We start from the raw sequence: 24,436 nt of genomic DNA on the forward strand, positions 1-24,436 counted from the left end.
GATGTATCAGAACGGCTCATTTTCTGACTTAGGCAGCACACAGAAAACTGACTTGTTTCACAGTGTGTGGGTTGGTGGGCTCCAGATCAACACGGCACTGGGGTGCAGCAGGTAGTGTCTCTGTCACAGCTCCAGGGTCCTGGAGGTTGTGGGTTTGACTCTCGCTCCGGGTGACTGTCTGTGAGGAGTGTGGTGTGTTCTCCCTGTGTCTGCGTGGGTTTCCTCCGGGTGACTGTCTGTGAGGAGTGTGGTGTGTTCTCCCTGTGTCTGCGTGGGTTTGCTCCGGGTGACTGTCTGTGAGGAGTGTGGTGTGTTCTCTCTGTGTCTGCGTGGGTTTGCTCCGGGTGACTGTCTGTGAGGAGTGTGGTGTGTTCTCTCTGTGTCTGCGTGGGTTTGCTCCGGGTGCTCTGGTTTCCTCCCACGCTCCAAAAACACATGTTGGTAGTGGATTGGAGACTCAAAAGTATGTGCAGGTGTGAGTGTGTGAGTAAATGTGTGAGTGTGTGTAGCCCTGTGAAGGACTGGCGCCTGTGGACACGTACAGAAAAACATTTCTGACAGTGGATGGTGAGTGCATTTTAACTCCTGCTCATGTACACACACCAAAGGCTAATAAGTATAAGTAGGCTAGCAGTAATCAAACACCCTGTAAATATTTCATATCATGCAGATGAGTTTAAACTGCTAATTTTAAACACTGCGGATCGTGTGTGCATACAGTTTATCTGGTGCAACTTGCTAATGCATATTTTGACTCTTGGGCCATCTGCCTATATGCCTGAGAGATTCCTCTACTGCTTGAGCTATAAGTGAGAGTGAGTGTGTGTGTGTGTGCACACATATACATGATATACATGCACACACTCCCTCTGTCTGGCTTGCGGGCAGAACGCTGTTTGAAGATGCCGTTTGATGAGTTTCTCTCGACTCTCTTTCTAATTGAAGGAAGGAAAAGGGCTGACGTGGAGTCGAGAGGCGAGAGCACAAGCCTTTTCACAGCCTTCCACTGACTAACACACAGCGTCCACTCCACTGTGCTCAGAATATCCTGCAGAGGAGAGAGGTGGAGCACCAAGCACACACACAGAAACCTCAGTATTTAAAAAAAATAATCACACTTCTTGATTCATATCAAGAGTTTCTGTGTCTGAATTCAGCTCCAGACCCAGAGATAAAGGGACGGAGTCAGGACAGAGTCATGGTTAATCCACTGTTTACAGCGCGGTGAGATCACAGTGATATATGAGACACGTGGAAATGATGCAGAGCTCTGAGTCGTCTGCTGAGATCCAGAACAGAGAGAGAACTGTAGTCAATACCCATCGAGTCGTGGCGACCACAGCTTGAAAAAGCACACAAATGGAGCATTTCCCAGGTGTTTCCTTCTTTATCTCCACTCGTCCAAGGACGCTGTCACAGTTTCAGCTGAAGAACCGACTATTCAGATTCCATCTGGACCAGCAGACGACCAGCACCAACTCTCCATCAGTAAAATCTCCAGCTGCAGCAGAGATCACGTTTGTTTTTATCCGACTCACGACGGCAGCTCGTAAAATGACGCCGTGGTCTTTTGAAGAGGTTCAAACGCTCCTTGGATCGGTGGCCGACGAAAGAATCCAGCGAGAGCTGGACGCTGCAACAAGGAAGGAACAAACTCTACTGATCTGTCTGAACTGATGACGGAGCTGTGTTCAGTCCCAAACAACAACAACACGCCGATACACCATGAGTAAACACCGCTTAACGTTACCATTCCTGATGTGTTTCACAAACACAGTTCAATAGCACTTCAGCATGGTTTTGAGACACCACTCATTTACAGTGTTCGAGATTTACTTCTGTGATGCTGCACTAAGTGGAATTTATATGTGCTATAAATAAAGATATTTTAATTCATTTAATAAAAATGAAAAATATGAACATTAAGCAACAGCTTGGAGCAGTTCTTTTGAAGAGCTGTTTAGTTAAAGAACACTGGACTGATTTTAATGACTGATGTATTTAACTTTGCACGGTGCAGCAGTATCATCTGGGACAGGGGTGGGCGAGCTTGGTGTGGCTGCTGGATTTTAGTCCATTCAGTCTAGAGCACTGAATAAACAACGGATCATGTGACCTCCTGGTTGGCTGGAAGAAAAAACAGCAGCCGCACCTGCCCTTTGTGGATAAGACTGCTCACTCCTGATCTAAGAGAATACAGAACAAAACAAAGACTCAGTATCGGAACATATTCGTTATTAAAGAGGAATGTCTCTGACCGTGGAGAATCGTCCTCTTTGGTGTGTTCATGTTCAGATTTGTGTTTAAGGTTGAACCTGCTGGTAGGGGAAAAAATGACTTGTCTAAAAATGTCTAAGATTTTACTACCACAGAAACTCATGTGTAACTCGAGCTGTTTAGTTTTGTAGCACTTTCCCTCTGTGTTTACTTTCATGCAGTTAGCGCTCTCCTGAATTTAGAGTCAGTTCCACCTTAAGTAATGTAACTGTAACAGCAAAAATAAGTCAGGGTTACCCCCCTATGGAGCAGGAATAGAGCATCATCCTCATCTCGGTTGGTGCTTTTCAGCGTTTGGAGTCTCTCCGTTGTCTAAAAACCTCCAGATGGCGTTTCTCTGCCGTGAGCAGAGAGAGAGAAAGCCTAGCACCGGACCCAGACACTTTGTTTTTTTACCCATTTACAGACACTGGCGCAGAGCAGCACATGGAGAGGAGACACTCTCCTGTCTCGCTCATGCTTCGTGCCGCTCTGTCCCTGCTGCTCTCCCTGGTGTTGCCCTGATCCAGCTCCACCCTGTGTCCTGCACCAGATCTTGGCCCTGTCTCGCCTACAGTACCGTGTAAGGAGGCTGTTTCTGTCTTGCACTTAATCTCTCACCCAGAATCACACCTCCATCAGTAATATTTCACCTTCTCATTACAACATCATCATCTCTCTCAGCTCACTCCACTTCTGTCCTGTGTCGTGTTTCTGGTTCCTGGAGGTTTCTTCCTCGTGCGCTGAGGGAGGTGTTCCTGTCGCCACTGACTCATAGGAGCTCAGACCCGGGTCTCTGTAAATCTGCTGTGTGACGAAGAAACTATTGTGAAAAGCACTATATGAATAAAAGCTGATTGATTAATTGACTGACGACTGCATTTGGACTAAATCACCCTCCCACCAGGACTGCACTGACTGCACCAACACACAGCGAAGGCGGTCACCTGTTAATCCATGAACCGAGGGGTCTGCCGTCTTGGGCGTTTCGTCAGTGAACCGTTTGCTGTGGATGTGCAATAAAAGCCCGTCTCATTTCCTCTTACACACACTTTCAGACCAAAGACTGTGAATCACTTTTCCAGACACAGAAGAAGCCCAGCCCTCACCACAGCACTTCGCTTCAGACCCACGCTGAGGAGGAAAGAGGAATGAGGTTCTTTTTTATAAAACGACACGCACACACTCCCTGTTCCCCCACGCATGCGCTCGGCTGTTCTCTGAAACAGGATTTAAAAGGTGGCAGAAACACACTTCACTAATCCAGTTTATTCTTTTTTTCAGCAAAAAGAAGAAAGGAAAAAAAGAAAGAAAAGGAAAAACAAAAAAAAAACAAATGAATCCAAAAAAGGCTACAGAATTATTCTCTTATCCATATTTTTTTTAAACCTTTTTAACAATGTTAACCTAAACAGGGCAAAGAAACGCAGCTCTACGCTAGTGAGAGTTAATCAGAAACACAAAGAAGGTTAAATAAGGATTTCTTTTAAGATACAGGATATTCACTTATCTTCGTCAGCTCTGTCCACATCCACAACTCAGATTAAAAGGAACAGAAATAACGGGTGATGGGTAACTTTAGCTAAATTTAACCTGCCCCTGTCTCAGGCTTCACTCGAACGCTTCCTCGCAAAGAAACGAGACGCGGGTGAAGGTGTCGGAGAAAGCGAGTCCAGGAGTTTGGGAGAAGGAGGAGGAGGAGGAAACGTCAGCAGAGGTGCGGCCAAGGAACGGACTGCAGCATCTGTAACTGAAGATGGAGAAGAGGGAGGAAGATGCGGTGGACGAGAGGACAGAAAGAAAAACAGGCAGGAGACACGATCCCTTTGAAAGCAGCTGGTGTGTGCTGTTTCCGGAGGCAGAGCAGTCACAAAACACGTAGCAGGGTCTTGTGGGAACTGTAGTGTGTAATTTAGAGTGTGTTTGGACTACAGTTCCCATAAAACCCTGGGAGAGAGGGGCAATCCGCAGATACGCCGTGGGCCAGTCCCAGATGAACCGATGGGTACCGTCTTGATTTAGCCTGCTGTCCCAACAATAGAATATATTATATATGTTTATGTATACGTGAAATCATAACTGAGACGGCGTGTGTATGTCGTGAGGGTGAGTGCGCGTGTATGCAATGACAAGACAGACAAAACAGAGGCACTGCTGTGTCTCGCATGTGACAGTAGCTGGGGCCGAGTCCGTGTGTGGAGAGCTTTGGCCGACTTCTCCTGAGCCCGACCCGGGACAGTAACTCCAGAGTCAGAACTCATCCTCCGGTTCCGAGACGATCGACTCCCTCTGGAGAAGACTTGTGAAGCTCGATCAAGAAGACAGCATCAAATCAACTGATGTGTGTGTTCCCCCGGGGTGGATCGCAGCATATGAGGGGATTATAAGCAGTTTCTCCAAAACGACACACTTCCCTCGGGAGCAGGGGACTGGAGGCGGAGGTTGGAGTCGTGGCAGACCGCCCCTTCCTTAGTGCGCGAGCTTGAGGCAGGAGGTTTTGTGTTCGGACAGACCCCTGACGGACCACGGCAGAGGAACATCAGGCTGACGAGTGGAAGGGACAGCGCGGGCCAGGAGCTGGAGAGGTCAGAAGTCAGCGAGTGCCATAAAAGGGTCAGTGGAGGTGTCTTCTGTTTTTATTGATGTTTTTTTTATATTCGGGCAGCTTGTGGTTTGTTCTGGGACAGGGGTCTTCCAACAAGGTCCATAGGAATGGGCTTAAGACAGCTGTGAGGGGTTTCAGAGCCATACGAATGTGTGTGTGTGTGTGTGGGGTGGCCGATTTTAAACAGTGCTGGGTAAATGGGGTGAAGGTTGTTCAGTTCAGGGATGGACTCAGCAGTGCTCTGAGGGAAGGAGCTCCACCTTCACGGTAAAGTGGGACTGGCAGGGAGGTGTAGTTGTGTGTGTGTATGTCCTCTTCTCCTCTTCCACATAGTGTGTGTGTGTGTGTATGTGTGCGTGCATGTGTGTGTATACATGTGTGTGTTCAGGAGCACTCCTCTCCGATGCGCTGGCAGGACCTTCCCACCTTGCGGTCCAGCTTGACCATCTTGAGCACGGCCTCCTCTCTCCCGCGGCCGAGGTGGTCAAACAGACAGTCGTGCTGCTCTGGCAACCGGTGCAACATGCAGAACACATATCCTAGAGAGATAGACAGAGAGACAGACAGACAGACAGAGAGAGAGAGAGAGAAAGAGATTTAGTTTTCCTCACACCTGAACCTGATGATGCTATTACACTGTGAGGGTGAAGGTTTCCCTGAAAAACATGTGAATGTCAGTTTGAAATGCTACTAAATGTCAGCGGACAGCTCAACACACTTGGAGGAGAATGCTAATCACCCAGATCTGTTATGATAATTAACATGTACAATGCTGAGAAAGCGATGTAAAGAGGGAGGGTGAGACGTGTGAAAGTAACAAGTTTTTTTTTTATTCGCTTGTTGTTTGTTTTGCTACACACTACCGCACGCATCAACACACTGGAGTCGTTTTCACATCCGAACTCCGTGAAACATCCAGAGAATTAGGTCCAGAGGTTTCCAGAGATGTCCTTTTACCTATGTAGAGAACACTGGGACAATTTCTCTGTCAGATGTGTTCTCACCTCTGGAAATAGTCCGCGTGATTTAGGAGTATGCAGGAGATACAGCACAATATCCCGGAACATTAGCGGCTCTGTTCACACATGTGCTTATTCTGACATTTCCCAGCATTTGTACTATAAGGTGCCGGCAGTAATTGTAATTATAATTGTAATTATGTGCATGTGTGAAAGGGGCTGTGGTGGAGAAGACTGACTGTAAAAACCTGTGATGCTAGCTAGCCTATCCACCCAGAGAGAGTGAGAAATGTAAGGGTATGTACAGCTTCTTAATGAAGTGCTGCTACAACCACATCAACGTGCCACAAACAAGCTGAACACACAGATCAAAACTGCTCGCTCTGTTTTAGGAATCAAACTGGAATCTGTGGAGTTTGTGACTCTTAAAAAGCCACTGGCCATTACGGACAATACTTCACACTTCCGAATTTTACACAGTGCGGTTTCTGCAGTGCCGAGCCCAGAGTAGTTACAACAGAGGCTCTGTTCTCTTTACTACAGCTCAGTGGAGCATCACAATGACACTGAAGCTGTAATTTTACTGTAAAACTATGACGTATTTCTGTAATTCCATGCACTTGTGAAACCTATTAAAACAGAGAGATGATGCGAACTTGTAGCACCCTTCCTCCCTCAGTTTAAAGGGGGAATATCCCCCAGCGCCCTATAGCCCTGCGACTCCAGATGGTAAACGAATCTGAAATGGGTTTCCTAATTGTGCAGAGCTGCCGGTGAATCCAGGATCGTAGGAGTGTGTGCCCGAGCGGCGCTATGAGATAAGTGTGAGTGAAAGCTGCTGTGCGAGTGGGACGTATCCGTTTAGCTCCGAGAGTCTCGTTACACATACAGCCTCGTTAAAGAAGTTAATGCATTCATTAATACACACCGTGTTCTTACCGAGAGTGAGGGATGATTAAAAGCTCAGCATGCCTCAATTAAAGCATCACAATTAAAAGCTCCAAAGCACTACAGCTGGAGTCGCTCCAGTACTCTCGAACACACACACACACCCTCGTATATTCCCCCCTACACACACACACACACACACACTAACACAAACACACTCACATTCTTATGAAGATAAAAGAGGCAGTTGAAGAGCGCTGACTAACAATAGGAGTCGTTTAATAGAAATAGCACAGAGAGATTATTTTCACTCGGGCCTGAACTGATAAAGGATCCGTCTGAGTGCATTAGCAGAGCAACGGGAATCCGCTATCAAATCGATGACGGCCACAGCTAGGTAACAATAGCAGCCCTGTCAAACGTGTGGGATGATTTCAGCTTAGAATTTAAGAAGATAACACTGCCATCCACTGAAACATGACGGCGGATTTTATTCAACTGCACCATTTATTTCATTATTACCTGCTTTCTCTAAAGATCCACAATAGAGTGTAGAGTCGGGAGAGCTTCAGGTGAGAAACAAGGATGAGCCACAGACGAGAAGGGTGATGCTGTGTGAGATTTGTGTGTGTGTGTGTGTGTGTGTGTGTGTGTGTAAAAATACAGATACACATTTTAAAAGCAACCCATTATGAAAAATGCACCCACACACTGTGAGAAAAGACCACACAGTCTGTTTGCTTTGTGCTGCCCAAGTCAGAAAACATGAGACAAAAACGAGCCGTTCTGAGTCACGTCATTATCACGGCGCAGGACCCACATTCATGCAACAAAGCTGTGTAAATCAGACATGACCTGAGCAGAGAAATGAGAGCCAAAGAGGCAAAAACAGGAGCAGAGAAAAGCAAGCAGTGGATGTGAGCTGTAGGTGAGCAATGAGTGAGCTGTGGGAGTGAGCAGTGTGTGAGATTTTAGTTAACAGTGGGTGTGAGCTGCTTGAGAGCAGGGAGTGAAATGTGAGTGAGCTGTTAGTGAGCAATAATTGAGCATTTAATGAGTGAGTGAGTAGTGAGTGAGCTGTTACTGAGCAATGATTAGGCATTGAGTGAGTAGTGAGTGAGCTGTTACTGAGTAATGATTGATCATTGAGTGAGTATTGAATGAGCTGTTACTGATCAATGATTAGGCATTGAGTGAGTAGTGAGTGAGCCGTTAGTGAGCAATGATTGAGCATTGAGTGAGTAGTGAGTGAGTTGTTACTTAACAAGGATTAGTGAGTGAGCTGTTGGTGAGCATTGAGTGAGTAGTAAATGAGCTGTTGGTGAGCAATGATTAGGCATTGAGTGAGTGAGATGTTAGTGAGCAATGATTGAGCATTGAGTGAGTAGTGAGTGAGCTGTTGGTGAGCAGATAATGATCAGTGGGTGTGAGCTGTTTGTAAGCAATGAGTGAGTAGTAAGTGAGCAGTGAGTGATCTATCGTGAGCAGTGGGTGTGAGCCGTGTGAGCACTGTGTATAAAGCCCTGTAAAATCTGTTATTATTTTCCTAAATTCTGTTTTAGTTTTTCTGAAATTCTCTTTTAATTTTCCCCATTTTCATTGATTTATATTCTCACCATTTTAAATTTTTAACAGTTTATTTGTTTGTTAAAATCAGTGTGACTGAAGATAAACCTGAACACTGACCACAGCGGCAGGATCCCAGCTCCTGTTGTACGAGCTCAAGTTTGGTTTGGCAGCGATGGCAACGCCGGCGGTTCTTCTGCTTGGAGCCTCGCGGAGACTCTTCAGAGGACTCTCCAACTCGCACCCGCTTCTCTGGGGACGCATCGCTCTCTGAACCTGAGACTGGGAAACACAGACACAGGGGGAGATCCTCAGCTAATCCTGTTATCTAGAGATCAGCCACGTTTTCTTTACACGGTTTTCTCTACCATTCAGTTCCCAGTTCCTACCCCATTAGCTCAGACACACCCAGTCACACTTAATACCCTCAAAAGATAAAAGCCTTCCTCCTTCCCTCTCCGTAACTTCACAGCACATTCACCACCAGAGAGAGAGAGAGAGAGAGAGAGAGAGAATGACATCAACAAGTCCATGTATACACAGCCTTAGCATTTACACAATTAGGTAACACTCATTATAACGCTAAGCTATTTCTCCCTTTCTGTAAATTTCATCTATATCCCAATTATCACAAACTAAAACTACACTCTGCTGTTTTCCACTGCTCACAGAAGCCTGTAATTACAGAGGAGCTGCAATTAAACTCTGAACTTGTGCTCAACCTTGAATAAAAGCAGATAAAATGCAGATAAGGATTTCATTTAGTACTTATTTATTTTAAACTCCAATTAACTACAAACCCTTACCAATCATCACTCTCTGTTTCTACACATGGTGCTTTTCCACGGCATGGACCCTACACATCTGGACTCCTGGCCAAATCTGGTCCTGGAACCAAGTACTTTTTCAGTCCCTGCCCCCTTACGGTTCTGACCGAGCTGAGTCGGTACTGAATGTGAGGTGTAAACCCCTGCTGAGCTCTGATTGGCCAGAGACCTGTCAATCACCAGGAAACGCAGAGCTCCAGCACAAACTCACCGCTTATAAAATCTCTGAAGTTACAGCAGCGTTCACATAAATTTTTATCCGACTCTCAGCAGCAGCTCGTAACGTTCCCCCGAGGGGTTTCTGAAGAGGGTCGGACACTCCTTGGGTCGGTGGCTGAGGAAAATCTCCAGCGAAAGCCCAATGTACGACAAGGAAAACTGCTCTGTGAGGAACTGGGGGTGGAGCCGTGTTCAGTCCAAACACCACCACCACGCCACACAACGGGTCAACAGCACCTGACTCAACCGCCACGTTGTTGTGGTTTTCAAAGCCCACGGTTGCCGTTAGAGACGGGGGTTTGCGGCGACTCCAGCACCATTAGTGGTACAGCGACGAGCTTTAAACGAGTCGAGCTGGACCCATGCAGTGGAAAAGCACCATTACTGTCAATTCTCTCAGCTCCACTTTCCACACCCTCTGCAGTTCTACAATTACAACTGACTCTGTTCTTCAACGTTCAGGACCCCCACAGAGCAGCTATGATTCGGGAAGCGGGTGATCCTCAGCGCTGCGCTGACGTTGTGGTAATGTGTTAGTGTGTGTTGGGCACAGCAGTGCTGCTGAGAATGACCCACCATCCAAATCATAGCAGCTCTGTGGGGTCATGTGGGGGTCTGCACTAATGAAGAGCAGAGCAACGGTCGGACTACAGTCTGTAACTTGTAATGAGTGTGAAAAAAGGATGTGGTTTTAATGTTCAGGCTGATCAGTGAATGGGTGAACACTACTGTGTGAGGTCTCACCAAAAAGATAAACAGTTATTTACTGTAAACTGTAAATAAACACACGACAGATGTGTGTTCTCTGACCTTCATGTGTTCATAACCTCCTCCTGTACCTGATTCAAAAAAACCCTCATTGTTCTCCTTCCTGAAGTCCTTTTTTTCGCCGTTTCTAATCTGATCAAAGAAAGAAAGGCAGGGTGCTCAGGGAGGGCCCAGGTGTACCTGTGTCACAGGGTCGTTTTGTGGGAGTGGATAACGTGCCCCGGGCTGTTTCTGTACTCGAGGCTTCTGCAGGAGCACACACAGGACACAGAGAGAGAGAAACACAAAGAGATTAAAGCATCATTATCTGTCTGAATGCTCACACAGGGCCGGCATGTTCAGCACAGGCTGCGTGTGACAGCATTGTTTGTTTCATTGTAAGAATTATTAAAATGAGGATCATCTTTTATAACGTCTGCCCACATTCACAGTAATGAATCAGAAGTGGTGATAAAATCAGGAGCTTCTGTTGCGTCTGGGTGTGTTTCTAACTGTAGCCCACTGCCCTTGGTGTGGACCAGGGGTCCTCTAACTGTTTAATCAAAGGCCAGCTCACAGAGTAAACACTACACACCAAAGTCAAGTATTTGGACGTTAACATCGTTTTGATTTTGAGATTAAAGTCATAATATTTTAAAAATGTGAAGAGGATTGTAAATGTATTGAAGTGGCCCCTACATCACCATCGCAGCTGGGGGCACTGTCCCTTAATCGATACGAGACGCGGTGTGGACGGCAGCACTCTGTTTTACAGCCACAGCCTCTCACACGTCACAGGGAGAAACGGTGAAGCCAGTCCTGTCAGTGGTGAGGGTTCGGGAGGCTCTTTGTACCAAATACACAGACTAGATGCTGACGGGTCGAGGGACGGTTCAGTAAGAGACGTGCCTATGCCGTAGTTAAAGAGGCCGGTCAAATGAAAGCACTGTAATACATTAAGAGCAGAGAAACGACAGTGACTTCAGTCAAGCTGGGGTCTGCAGCCACGGTGCAGGAGACAGGCCTGTGTTCTTTACTCAGTGTCCCTGCTCTGCTGGGTCCCATACGCCACAGCGCCCCCTGGCTACAGGAGCATTCAGCTCAGACCTGATAGTGCAGGTGTGTTATGCTAATAAACCTCACTCAGAGTAGAGAGACTCGGTGGTTGGCTGTGCGTTCGCGTAGACAACCACGTGCGCTGTGATTGTCACTGTTCACTTACTTGCCTGTGTGCTACTGGAGGCTCCCACTAGAGGGCAGACCAGAAAAAAGATGCATGTAATTGTAGATTTGTCTCTGACACAGCCTTCTTCAAAACGTTCCCCCGTTGTGATGATGTTGATCGTCTGCGCTGCCCCCTACCTTTTATGTGCGTACTGCATCTTGTGTATTTTCTGAGGATGTGCACCAAACGGACGCAGGACCCACGAGGCGGCCATGATGCGTTGATGAACGCGTAGTTAATGGTAAATTCATCTCTACCTTTAACAGACCAGTCGCACTAGGGTTCGCTTTAATGAAACGAAACGGTCAAGTACAAACACACCCTTACTCTTCGCATTCACAGGTGTTTCGCTAAGAAACAGAACTGGGTTCCACTGGGGAACGTTATTCCCCCTTTAACGAATCACAATAAAAGGAAGGAACCATAAAATACACATCGAGAAAAATAAGCAAACTTGAATAAATATACCTCCCGAAGCTGCTGTTACACTCACCGTCCTGTGCGGAGAGGGGCGTGGCATCTGTCGAAGGCCCCTCAGAGACGACTGGCGTGGAGGACAGGGTTTGGCTACTGCTGCTGCTCGTCTCGTTACAGAAGACTGCTGATTGGCTATTGCTGGAGCTGGGGGTGGGCTCTGAGGCGCAGTCTTCGTCGGGTTGCTTCTTCTGGATGTCTGGAGATAAAGAGAGAGAGAGAGGAGCTGTGAGGGAAGGGGAGAGGCTGCAGGAGGAACGGAATCAAGTGAGATTTGGAGGAGCTGTGAAGGAAGGTAGACTAATTTACCATGCGCTGGAACAGACTGCAGGTGAAAACAGTGTGGCGCTGCGAGCAGGTCACAGCAGCTTTCAGCGCTTGTAGCAGTAGGTGAAGGGGCGCGGCGCTGTTAAAGTGTTTTAGGACTCTAATGATGTGAAGATCAGCCGAGTCGTTTTCCTACAGTTAAGTGTTGCCTCTAGATTTATTCCTTCTGGGCTCAGGAGTGTTTCGCTGGGTTCGGACTCGGTTTGTGTTTCTCGTTTCCACTTTGCCCTTTTTGCAATAAACTCCAAATTCCTCTCGTCTGTCTCTAGCCTTTTCTTACGCTCAGTAAGAAGCTGAAAGTGTGTGTTCTTTACATGGATTATGCAAAAATACTGGAAGATCACGTGACCAGGTTTTGTTGGTTTTTATTTATTTATTTTTACACAAACAGATTGTATTAAAGCTTAATTATGAAAACACTGCAACATTATGTGGTTTACACCTGACCATTTTTCAGTTATTAATTCTTTAGTTAAGTGGCCATTTTAACGAGGTCATCTGGTGCACCACTTTTTACTGCTCCACGCACCACCACCAGTTTGAGAACCACTGATTTAATCCACACCTTGAGGTTATTTACAGTTTGTTTTCTTTGAGCGTGGGGTCTGAGATTTTGAAGAAACTGGAAATACAGGGGCCTCTGAAGCAAAGTGTTTGAATACCTCTGGTATGAGGCTTGATTTACCGTTATTTCTTATCTTTTTAATTTAATGTCATCACTGAACAAACCAAAATGCTGTGAATGAGAAGTTTGAGTAAAAAAACAAATTAGGAATCAACAAAAAATAATGAGAATTGATTTTTAACTGTTAATATTCTTAGGTTTATCTGAGATTAACAGCAATGTGCAGAGGTTTAAAGCTCCAGAGAAAACGAGACTGAAAAAGCCATTTATCCAAGCAGTTATTTGCTCAAAAATTAACCCTAATATCAGAATAAACCCAGTCCCATTCTTCCAGTGTGTGTGTGTGTGTGTGTGTGTGTGTGTTTGTTTAACCCTTTCCACACCTCCCCAGGTGACAGTGTTATTTGAGGTGATCGGCCAGTGCCTAGTGTCAGAGGATAATAAATACTCCATTGTGTTAAATGAAGTGCGCTGTAGATTTAACAAATCCATACGATCAGGAGAAACATCTGGAAACACACTGTTCTTCACTCACTCACTGCACAGTGTCTACTTTTTAGAACAAACAACTTTCACTGTGTTTATGTTTTGTATCTATTGTAATTATATTTAATTTTATACAAGCACCACATTTACTGAGAAGGTAAAAACATAGATATACTCTTATGTGCCTAAGACTCATGCACAGTAAAGTGCCCCAGAAGATTATTCGATTAGTAATGTAGTCAACAGTGTCAGCCCCAAGTGCGCGCACACACACACACAAGACACACACACACAGACACACAGACACAGACAGACACAGACAGACAGACAGACACACACACACACACAGACACACACACAGACACACATATGAAGGCATCCACATATACAGAGTTAATTTTACCTGCAAAACATTTGGAGCAGAGGTTCATGGTTTTGCTCGACCTGTGGAAAGAAAAAGACAATCCATTGGTCAAACTGTTTTCCACACGAGAGCTGTGCAGCAAAGCAGCTAATCAGACCTGATTGGATTGGCCTAGCTTAAAGAGAAGACCATTAATGAGCAATGGAAGGCAACCAAGGCCTGTGCCTCATCACGGCTTCAAGGCCCAGCACAGTGCGGTGTTGTGATTGCATCAAATAAAAAAAGACAGTCGTGTTTATGGGTGTAACTCGGGGCCCTTCCATAACTCAAGACGTTATGCATATGGACTGCGCCAAGCTGCTATCCCTCTCTCTCCACACGCTCGGACAGGACGACGAGGTAAACAGAAGAAAACAACATCAACAATGTGCTCTCATCACAATCAACAGCAATCATAATCACTACCCAATCAAGGAGGTGGATGTCGGCACAGGGAGGGAGCAGGACATTGTGGGTAAAAATAAAGCTTATTAGGGAGGGGGTAGGAGAGCATTCCTAACCCTAGAGCACCACCTTTAGAGAATGTGAGGAAACTTGGCTTTAAATGGGATATTATTAAACACAATTCACATTAAAGTGTGGATCTGGAGCCCACTGAACCACACACTGAGAGACAAGACCCCCCCAGTCATTTTTCTGTGGGCTCTGAGTCAGAAAACACGGGATAAAACGAGTCGTTCTGATCCTGCTCCGATTCTGACGTCAAGTGCAGAGACTTTAGAATGGCCCCGCCCCCTCGTCTGAGTCTGTCCAATCACAGCGCTGGACCCGTGTTTATGTGAGAGCGCAAAGACGAGGTTAAACTCAGCAAAACAGACACAATGAGCGCGGAGAAATAAGAGCACTGAGTAAAAACGGAGAAGAAAGAGAACAGAGTGAAAACGGCTAAAAACCAGAGCTTCTGCTCCTCGCTCCTCACTGCTGTGCGCTCGGGGTCGGGGTGAACAGCAAGCGGCTCATTATCATTTAAAGGAACAGGTGCTGAAAGCGGGCGTTCTGAACAGGGGCTGTTTACACAGGGGGAGAACACTGCTGTGGGGCTCGTGGGGTTTGGACCAAAGCAGGTCACAGACGTTTCATTAAGAAACAGAACTATGTTCCTCTGTGGAGACGAGGGAGAGTGTGTGTCTTTTTAATGCACAGTTATTTTATTTCTTCAGAGTTTTAGCTCAGTGTAGACACTATGAGGGGAGAGGGAGGTTCCTAAAAGGTCTGTTGACTGTTAAAGGCACCGTAGACGTATCCTGTGCTGTCCTACATTTCCCATAATTTTGCTCAACAATTAGGACAGATGCAGGGGTGGATCCAGCTAAGTTTCTGCACAAATGTATTCCAGATTTGTCTTAATTTACAAATTCTGAGCCAAAACATCTGAGTCATTACAGATTTCTCGCTCCAAATGCATGTATTTGTGGGTTCTGTGACTGGTGGCTGTACCTCGGGCACTACAGGGGGATTAATGAGATACTTAACACACGTCACTCGTAATAATGGCACTGTAAAGCTGATCTATTTGTTGTGTTCAATAACAGTTGGTGTTTTGTATTAATTACATTTTTCAATAAATTACACTGGAGTCTGGAAGCAAAAGAGCATCTTAAAAAGTAAAAAAAGTGGGGGCACAGCAGAAAGATTGAAGACCACTGGTCTGGTGAATGGTGGAGAATCTTGGGATTCTTGGGATTTATTGCTGCCATCGACTCCTGTGTGAAATAGGATTGAGTTAATGGTCATTTAAATTCTCTTTTCTCTAAAGAACAAGCAGCAGGGCACTGAGGTCGCTACCCTCCTGCTTCTGTGAGTCGTACAAACCATCAACACACACCTTAAGGTCTTAGCCATATAGGGTTTAAAGTGTTACTGTGGAATGCAGAATTCAAAATACAAACGTTCTCCGCTCAAGTGTAATTTTACGATAACGGTTCCATAGCGATATAAACGAGAGATGTCACTTTATTCAACTAAAATAGTTTAAAAATGGAGTATTAATGCGCTCCGTTCCCGACTCTGACACTGCCCCCATCTGTAACTGGTCTAAACCCACACTCACACGGACTTTTGGACACAGTATTGTCCCCAAGAACAGAACAAACCCATCACAGTCTTCTGCAGCTTTTTCCTGATGGAGCTCAGAACCAACGCAGCGCCCAATAAACTCTTCCCCTCTCACACTGCTTCAGTCTTAGGTTCCTTTTTGTTCAATAAAATGAGAATGTGATTTTAATACGACACACAGTCACCGTAAAAATAACAAAAGAGCAGAGAATATATAAATTTATAAATACAGCTGTATGTTACACACACAAACACACATACATACACAAACACACACAAACAGACACAAACAGACACACAGGAAAAAAATGAAAACAAACACAAAAACTTATTTGTAAACTAAAAATATCTGGAGGTATTCCCAAAACAACAACATCACAGAGTTTAATCACCGCTAAGAAAAACCCATTTCAGAAGAACTCCACCGTGATCGACGCCTGAGGAGAGAGCAGTAAACATGTTTTTGGGGTATATTTACACTCGCTCTCTCCCTCATTTTTCTTTGGCACATCACTCTGAGCCAATCAAGGTCTCGGGGGGCACACAGGCAGGAACAGGATTAATTTGACATCTCCTGTTAAATGTCAGACGCAATTAAGGCTTATGAAGAAGGCAAGAGCTCCAATCAAGACTCTGCCGTGAACACCTAGCGTCACCTTCTGTGGGCAGAAGCAGCAGGAACGTGGGGTGGAGGGGGGGGGGGGTCGATGAGGAGCGCAAATATCATCTCAGAGATTTTAAAGTTTAAAACACATCAGGAGAAGCTCATACAGGCGACTCATACAGAGAGCAGTGTACTTTCAGCATACTTTTCTTGTTTAAATAAATTTAAGGCATTTTCCACTGCATGGTCCTGACTCTACTGGACTCTACTCTCTGATTGGTCCCTGGTTGGTTTTCCACTCCCACAGCTCCCCCCTGAAATGTTTCAGTGTCGTCTCTAACCCCGTCTCTGAGGGGAACAGTGGGCTGTGGAAACCACAACAACGGCGGTGGTAACGTTAAGCGGTGTTTACTCGTGGTGTATCGGCGTGTTGTTGTTGTTTGGGACTGAACACAGCTCCGTCATCAGTTCAGACAGATCAGTAGAGTTTGTTCCTTCCTTGTTGCAGCGTCCAGCTCTCGCTGGATTCTTTCGTCGGCCACCGATCCAAGGAGCGTTTGAACCTCTTCAAAAGACCACGGCGTCATTTTACGAGCTGCCGTCGTGAGTCGGATAAAAACAAACGTGATCTCTGCTGCAGCTGGAGATTTTACAGATGGAGAGTTGGTGCTGGTCGTCTGCGTCGCGTGGCGTAGAGTGACGACTCTCTCTGGACGATCAGCGCTCTGCAAGGTTTACACGCCACGGTTTAGTCCCTACTCGACTCGCTCTGAACCACTAGAGAACAGCCACTAAACAAGAACCCGCTTCCAGAACCAGAACCTGATTCACCTGGTGGAAGAGGGGAACAGAGTAGAATGGGAACCATGCAGTGGATAAACGCCATTAATCTGTTTCTTATGCACGTGATGTCCACCACGACCTCTTTCCACGTCACTGGACGGCCCAACACACCAGAGGAGAGCTCCTACTGCCCAGGTCTGAACTATCTTCCTGGTACATTACCTGAATTAGGGAATATGTTGTGATGCTTCTACACTACACTGCCCATACATCAGTACTGGGGGAAACCTGAGTGCAATGTTTTGGACCAGTATTTCGACTGTGATTTAAAATACTGATCATCTATTGATTAAATCCATATGGTGTCCTTTTAGAAGCAAAACCAAGAAGATCTGGCCCTAACTCTGAGACGGTCGTGGTCATGTCCACAGCACAGTGTCCGGCTCCCTCCGATTGGTCTAAATCACCTACAGAAGCTAAACGTCACAGATTAGAATTCGTTAAGACACTTCTGATGATTGCACCGGCCAGAATTAAATCTGCAGCTCAGCAATGTGACTATGGCACTCATTCAATCTGATTTCGATAAAAAACTGCTTCCTCAGTACAAACACACACTACAATGCTTTACTTCTGCTGTGAACACAGCGCCACACGTCTCAAGGACAATTAAAGCAAATAGGACACATCTGACACAGTCTGGAGCGGACTCAGCCAAGGGGCGGGATAGTTTTGAGACTGATGTGTAAAAATAGCAGCCCTTAATCATTCAAATCCAATCAAATCTGATCAAAAATAAAGAAGAGGATACACTAATAATGTCATTAACGACCAACCAGTCAAAACATTTCAATGACCTCTTTGTTTCTAAACTCACTGTCTGTTCTCTCAGCTCCACTGACCACACAGGAGCACTCTGTAGTCCAGCTGTGGCTCTGCATACTTTGTTACCCTCTTCCCCCCTGTTCCTCAGCGCTCAGGACCCCCACAGAGCAGGTGTGATGTGGTGGTGGGTCATTCTCAGCGCTGCAGTGACACTGACGTGGTGGTGGTGTGTTAGTGTGTGTTGTGCTGGTGTAGAGTGGATCAGACACAGCAGTGCTGCTGGAGTTTTTAAACCCCTCAGTGTCTGGACCGAGAACAGTCCACCGACCAAAAACATCCAGCCGACAGCGTCCTGTGTCACTGATGAAGGACTAGAGGACGAGCGACACACACTGTGCAGCGACAGATGAGCTACTGTCTCTGACTCTACATCTACAAGGTGGACCAACGAGGGAGGAGTGTCTCACAGAGTGGACAGAGAGTGGACACAGGGTTTAAAAACTCCAGCAGCACTGAGGAATTGTTATGTTCAATGAAATCTACTTGTTCTTCATGCTCCCGGTAACATGTGACTGTCGGGTGAGATGAGGCATAAACACACATCAAAAAATGTCTCCGAGCAGCAGTTTATAGTTTTACATCCAAACACAGCCAATTAATCTGGTGTAAGACGGATCTCATACTGGACACATCCATCGAGCGGCTGATTATGTTTCTACACACAGAACGGTGGCGTTTACTTTGACAGTCAAAACAGGCACAATCAGACTCATCTCCTATTGCTGCTTATTCAGAACAAACATATAACACCAACCCTGCTCTTCCTGCTCAGTTACAAACCTTTGGGATGCAGAGAACAAAGAAAATGTTCAGAGACTCATACAGACGCTCTCTGTGTGTGTGTGTGTGTGTGTGTGTATGTGTAACAAATATTACTGTAAAACTACAATATGCTTTCTTTTCAAAATATTGTTTTATCAGTGATTAATGAAAGCTCCTGGGCTGTTCCCATTGTTTTTAGGAAGAATATGCCGTCTATAAAGTGACAGGACATTTACACTGCAATTCTTTTTAAAATTACTTTTATACAAATTCATTTTTTGTGACCTACGGACACATTTGAGTCTCCAATACACCTACCAACGTGTGTGTTTGCAGTGTGGGAGGAAACCGAGCACCCGGAGGAAACCCATGCAGACACAGGGAGAACACACCACACTCCTCACAGACAGTCACCCGGAGGAAACCCACTCAGACACAGGGAGAACACACCACACTCCTCACAGACAGTCACCCGGAGGAAACCCACGCAGACACAGGGAGAACACACCACACTCCTCACAGACAGTCACCCGGAGGAAACCCACGCAGACACAGGGAGAACACACCACACTTCTCACAGACAGTCACCCGGAGTGGGACTCTAAACCCAAAACCTGCAGGACCCTGGAGCTGTGACAGAGACAAACCTGCTGCACCACTGGGCCCTGAGTAAATGTGCACTGAGAAATCAGATTATTGAGCTGAAACCCTGCTCTTAAATGGATTTCTTAATCTGACTCTAGACCTTACTCTTATCTCAGAATCCGAAGTGTGCTGTTTAAATACGCACCTGAATAATCAGATAACTGCAGAACTCTGGTTAATAACGGATTATTAACAGTGTGAGTGTAAATGCACTCAGTTAAGATCCTAAAACAGTGTGCGTTTGGATGAAAACGAACATTAAAAAAAACTAATAATAAAAAAAAAAACTGTGCATGTGAAAAAACCCTCAGATGAGGTGTTTTTGTAAAGCGCTAAACACTGAGGCCACGGGGCACATTAATGTCCTCAGGCTGCAACAGGCTTTGACTAAATAAATATTTAACCTCTGTAAACTTCAAACCATGCTACAGGTTTGTTCCGATATTGGGAGCAGGGGGTAGAAGGAACAGCACTGCCCTCCTCCCTCAATCCACGGCTGAGGTGGACTTGAGCAACACCAACTGCTCCCAGGGCGCTGGGGACGACTTCCTACCGCACTCAGACAGAGTGTGTGTGAGTGTGTGTGTGTGTGTGTGTTCACTGCCGCTGAGGGGGATAAACAGGAGAGACACATTTCGTTCTATGTTTTACGATGACAAATAAAGGCATGTTTACATACTCAACAGCACCTGCGATCTATTACAGCCCCTGCCACCAGGTAACATCCATCTAGTAACGTACTAATAGTGCACGCACGCATCAACAAAACACACGCCTTTCACAGAGTCGGAAAACATGAGCATAAATCTCTCACTGCGATAAGCAACAGGCTTCACTTTTCATGTGTAAGGTACGTTTACAAGTTTTGTTCCAAAGAGAGAATGACTGAACGAGCCTTGGCAATGACGGACCATAACTCGGCCAGTTCCATGTTTCAGCAGCACTGCTCACTTATCCAGTCTTAGCAGTGGAGACAAACAGACCCTAATCCAGTTCAGGGCGGCGGTGGGTCCAGAGCCTACCTGGAATCACTGGGCGCAGGGCAGGAACACACCCTGGAGGGGGCGCCAGTCCTTCACAAGGAGAGACACATTCACACCATTCACACTTTTGAGTCTTCAATCCACCTACCAACGTGTGTTTTTGGAGCATGGGAGGAAACCGGAGCACCCGGAGGAAACCCACACAGACACAGGGAGAACACACCACACTCCTTACAGACAGTCACCCGGAGAAAACCCACACCGACACAGGGAGAACACACCACACTCCTCACAGACAGTCACCCGGAGAAAACCCACGCAGACACAGAGAGAACACACCACACTCCTCACAGACAGTCACCCGGGGGAAACCCACGCAGACACAGAGAGAACACACCACACTCCTCACAGACAGTCACCCGAAGGAAACCCACGCAGACACAGAGAGAACACACCACACTCCTCACAGACAGTCACCCGGAGGAAACCCACGCAGACACAGAGAGAACACACCACACTCCTCACAGACAGTCACCCGGAGGAAACCCACGCAGACACAGGGAGAACACACCACACACCTCACAGACAGTCACCCGGAGGAAACCCACGCAGACGCAGGCTGGAGCGGGACTCGAACCCACATCCTCCAGGTCCCTGGAGCTGTGACAGAGACTCTACCTGCTGCACCATTGTGACTGCCCTGCTTTCTCCATGATTTTGAAAATATTATGTGCCTCTAAAGTGAACTGTGAACATGTTTTCAACCACCCTTCCCTGAGGCAGTGACCTGTATCGAAAAAAGATAAACAAACACGAGGCGTTCCTGCTGAGGTGGGCAATATAAAATACATGTGTTGTTATTGTATAAAAACACATGAGTGTTGCAACATTCCTCAGATGGTCTTATCTGATTTAGCACCACTTCTTCACGCCATTTTTACGGTGAAAATATCTGTAAATATTGTGATGTCATATATTTTTATCGTATCACCCGCCCCTAACTCATGTCACACTGCTGTAGGCCTATGTACTGTATTTGTATAGATTTCCTCACCACATCATCAAACAAATACAATGCTCTCAAACCATGTCACATCTGTATCGACTTGTGACTCATGCTGAGAAATCAGAGCTGAAAGATGAATGGTTTTAAATCGTGACTGCAGTTCACAGGCATACAATCTGTATCACATGCTCCGTTACGAACAGCGTGGCCTTAATAAGGTTTAACTTAGTGAACGTACACAACCATAGACTGCGGGAACTGTCTGTAAACGAGTCAGAGCAAACACTAATACACTGTGACATCACAAACAACAAAAATAAACAAACCCTAGAACTTAGTTTATAAAGAATCATCACAGTTCACATTGCAGTTGAAGTACAGCTCCAGTAAAATCCCAACATCAGATTTCTCAAATCATACAGCCCTAAAACACACGAAGAGACAAAGACCATTACTGCTACTGCAGTATTTTTAGCAACAATTACTACAAAACAGAGGAAACGTATCAAATTCTGTGAATATGGATGACTACGGAAGGCTATAGAGGTTTAAACAGGACTACAGAAACAGGCAGCAGCCCCTAAAGCTCCCTGCCACCCTCCCCCATCCGTATCAGGTGGTCTTACACAGCGCTGCGCAGAGGACCACCTGTGTAAGTGACAGCTCCTTTGATCAATGACTGTCAGCTTGGAGAAATAAAGGGACATGCTTAAAGTTGTGGGACAGGGCTCAGGTTTTCTCCGGCTCCTTGAACTGTGGACAAAGACAGGTAGCTCAGCTCAGCTCCTTCCAAACCTGTCAACGGGAAAGCTGATGAACCAGAGCCGATTAAATCCAGTTCTACCTGAATACGATTACCTGAACCCTGGGTCTGAGAACCTGGCCGGATCAATCGACGCTCTGTGGGCACAGCAATGTTCAGAGAAAGCGTACAGAAATACAGTGTGATCTGGAAAACACAGACAACCTTCCCCACCCCCATCCCTAGCCAGGCCTAGGCAAACAATGGGTAGAAACTGACAGCCCCCAGACAGTTACACTCTCTCTACCCCCGTTTAGATTTAAGCACCGTCATCTGTAATAACCAGCACTTTCAAGCCCAAATCAAACAACACATTACCCCCAAAATCCACAAGGACAGCGCGGAGGTATAACGTTACTCGGCGGCTTGCTCCGCTCGCTCCCTGTGTCCCCCATCGCTGTGCGAACGCGGCTGGCTCTACTATCAGGAAAGACCGTGGATGAGATAGCGGCCTGCTTGTTGTGGGGGCAAATTCCTCAGCTCGACGCTGCCCAAGAAAGCCTTCGCGGTGTCCCTCTCGCCGCAGAACAGGCACCATACGAAGCACACGTCGCCGAGAGCGTTAACTGTGGCGGTATTTTGTAGTTTAATAGGAATAAAATCGGCTAAAACGGCGAAAAACCGCGTACAGTCCGACGGACCGCACCGGGAGTCGAGGCCGATCAGCTGGAGTGTGAGCGCAACCACTCCCAAAACGGGGGACCTACGATTATCGTACAAAGTTTAATTATTCATATGAGTGCTTGGTTTTAGATTCAAAATACATATACAGTGACAAGGTATACACGTTTTATATTACAGAAACATTTAAATCTATATGTGTCATTTCAGCTGATTAATAATCACAAGCAAAATACGAACGCCCCTGCGACTGACTTGGTACTGCCCAAGCTGTATTCCTTGTTTGTAAAAGGGATTTGTGATTCAAACGCTGTTTGAGGAAGCGACAGGCCGCAGCCCCCTCTCTTCAAGAGCTGATTTAGTGCTGTCAGATTCACGAAAATGGCTCAAAATTGTGGAAATTAACACTTAATCCCTGCTATACTCACTCGAGTACACAAAGAGCTGTATTTGAAACACACTTAGGCTCCATTTTGTGAGGAATTTTACAAAGCCACCCGCCTGGTGGTCGAGGAAACCCCTCTTCATAAAAATTAACATTTATCAATTATTTCCAAATAAAATCACCAAGGCCTCATTAAAAAAATAAATAATTAAATCAACAATGTCTTCCAATATAATTCTACACCTTTACATTCTTTTGATATACACTCAGAACTATGAATAAGCTCCGACACATGAGTTGATGTGATTGGATCCTGAGATGTGTGACATACGAAAGCTTGGCTGTCTAAATCCATGTTTCTGAGAGTGTTTCGAATAAAGCCTGAAGCTGTACACTTTCATCTGATTTATGGAACAGTGTTTAAGAAACAACTTTTGCAAAACACTTCTGTTGTCTAGATTGTGTGAGCTATGATTGTACTTCCTGTTTCTGTGTTGTAAAACATTCAGGCACTAGTTTATTAAAGGACTGCGTTCAAGCCAAGGAAGGCCTATATGACAGCTAACGTCCACATAAACTACAATAAACATTTATACACTCTATTTGAACTCCAGCAGCAATGATGTGTCTAATCAACTAATACCAAGGCAAAATGCTAACACAGCACCACCAGGTCAATGTAAAGTATGCAGAGCAACGTAGCCTGAAACTGTAGAAATACAAAGTCTCCCTGTATGGTCAGAGGAGCTGGTCAAACTGTGGGTGTAGAAACATTTTGTTGTTGTTATTTTCTTGTGTATATACACAAAGTTGTTAAGACATGTTTTGTCTTGTCGCCCACAATGTCATATGACAAATGCTTGTATCATAGTGTGACCAGACGTCCTCTTTTACCCGGACATGTCCTCTTTTTTAGACTTAAAAAAATGTCCGGGCGGAATTTCACAAACGTCCGGGACTTTGTTTTTCTAGAACTTACATAGAACTTGGAGAAGTTTTGTTCACAAACTAGTCCCGCCCTCCCCTACTCCGATTGGTTCGCTCGAGTGAGAAGGGGGCATGGTGAAGTAGCCTAAAATCTTCTGATTGGACGTTCTGACTGTAGAGCTACTGTTATTTGTCGATAACCTCCCCCCAGACGTGTCCTCTTTTTCACCATCTCAGATCTGGTCACCCTATTGTTTCACCAAAAGATATTAATTAATCAATTCATTAATTAAAGTGTTAATGATACAGGTGTTATATCAGCTGCCAACTAGAAACTGAACTTAAAGGCG

At 45.8% G+C, this 24,436-nt stretch overlaps 1 protein-coding gene across 2 annotated transcripts; it reads right to left on the bottom strand.

The window, feature by feature from the left end:
* Positions 1-3,505: 3,505 nt before the first annotated feature.
* On the bottom strand, positions 3,506-22,825 carry zfand3 (zinc finger, AN1-type domain 3). 2 transcript variants are annotated; one of them, XM_066680139.1, is made up of 7 exons: positions 22,472-22,825; positions 15,182-15,331; positions 13,608-13,648; positions 11,786-11,965; positions 10,269-10,334; positions 8,395-8,556; positions 3,506-5,400 (listed from the first exon to the last, which is right to left on the bottom strand). In XM_066680139.1, coding segments are annotated over exons 2-7 (606 nt in total). In that variant the 5' UTR covers positions 15,184-15,331; positions 22,472-22,825; the 3' UTR covers positions 3,506-5,245. The 2 variants fall into 2 exon arrangements, with proteins under 2 accessions (XP_066536236.1, XP_066536235.1); XM_066680138.1 differs by lacking the exon at positions 15,182-15,331.
* Between the last annotated feature and the right edge of the window lie 1,611 nt (positions 22,826-24,436).

This window comes from Hoplias malabaricus, chromosome 8 (genome assembly GCF_029633855.1).
Source record: "Hoplias malabaricus isolate fHopMal1 chromosome 8, fHopMal1.hap1, whole genome shotgun sequence".
Taxonomy (NCBI): Eukaryota; Metazoa; Chordata; class Actinopteri; order Characiformes; family Erythrinidae; genus Hoplias; species Hoplias malabaricus.

Excerpts from the sequence above, each read along its gene's own strand:
- zfand3 (XM_066680138.1), bottom strand. The coding sequence starts at position 22,548 with ATGGGGGACACAGGGAGCGAGCGGAGCAAGCCGCCGAGTAACGTTATA. Across the intron at positions 10,335-11,785 it reads GCCCCTCTCCGCACAGGACG|AAGCCTCGAGTACAGAAACA; the intron begins GTGAGTGTAACA and ends GTGCTCCTGCAG. Across the intron at positions 8,557-10,268 it reads AAAACGACCCTGTGACACAG|TCTCAGGTTCAGAGAGCGAT; the intron begins GTACACCTGGGC and ends TGTGTTTCCCAG.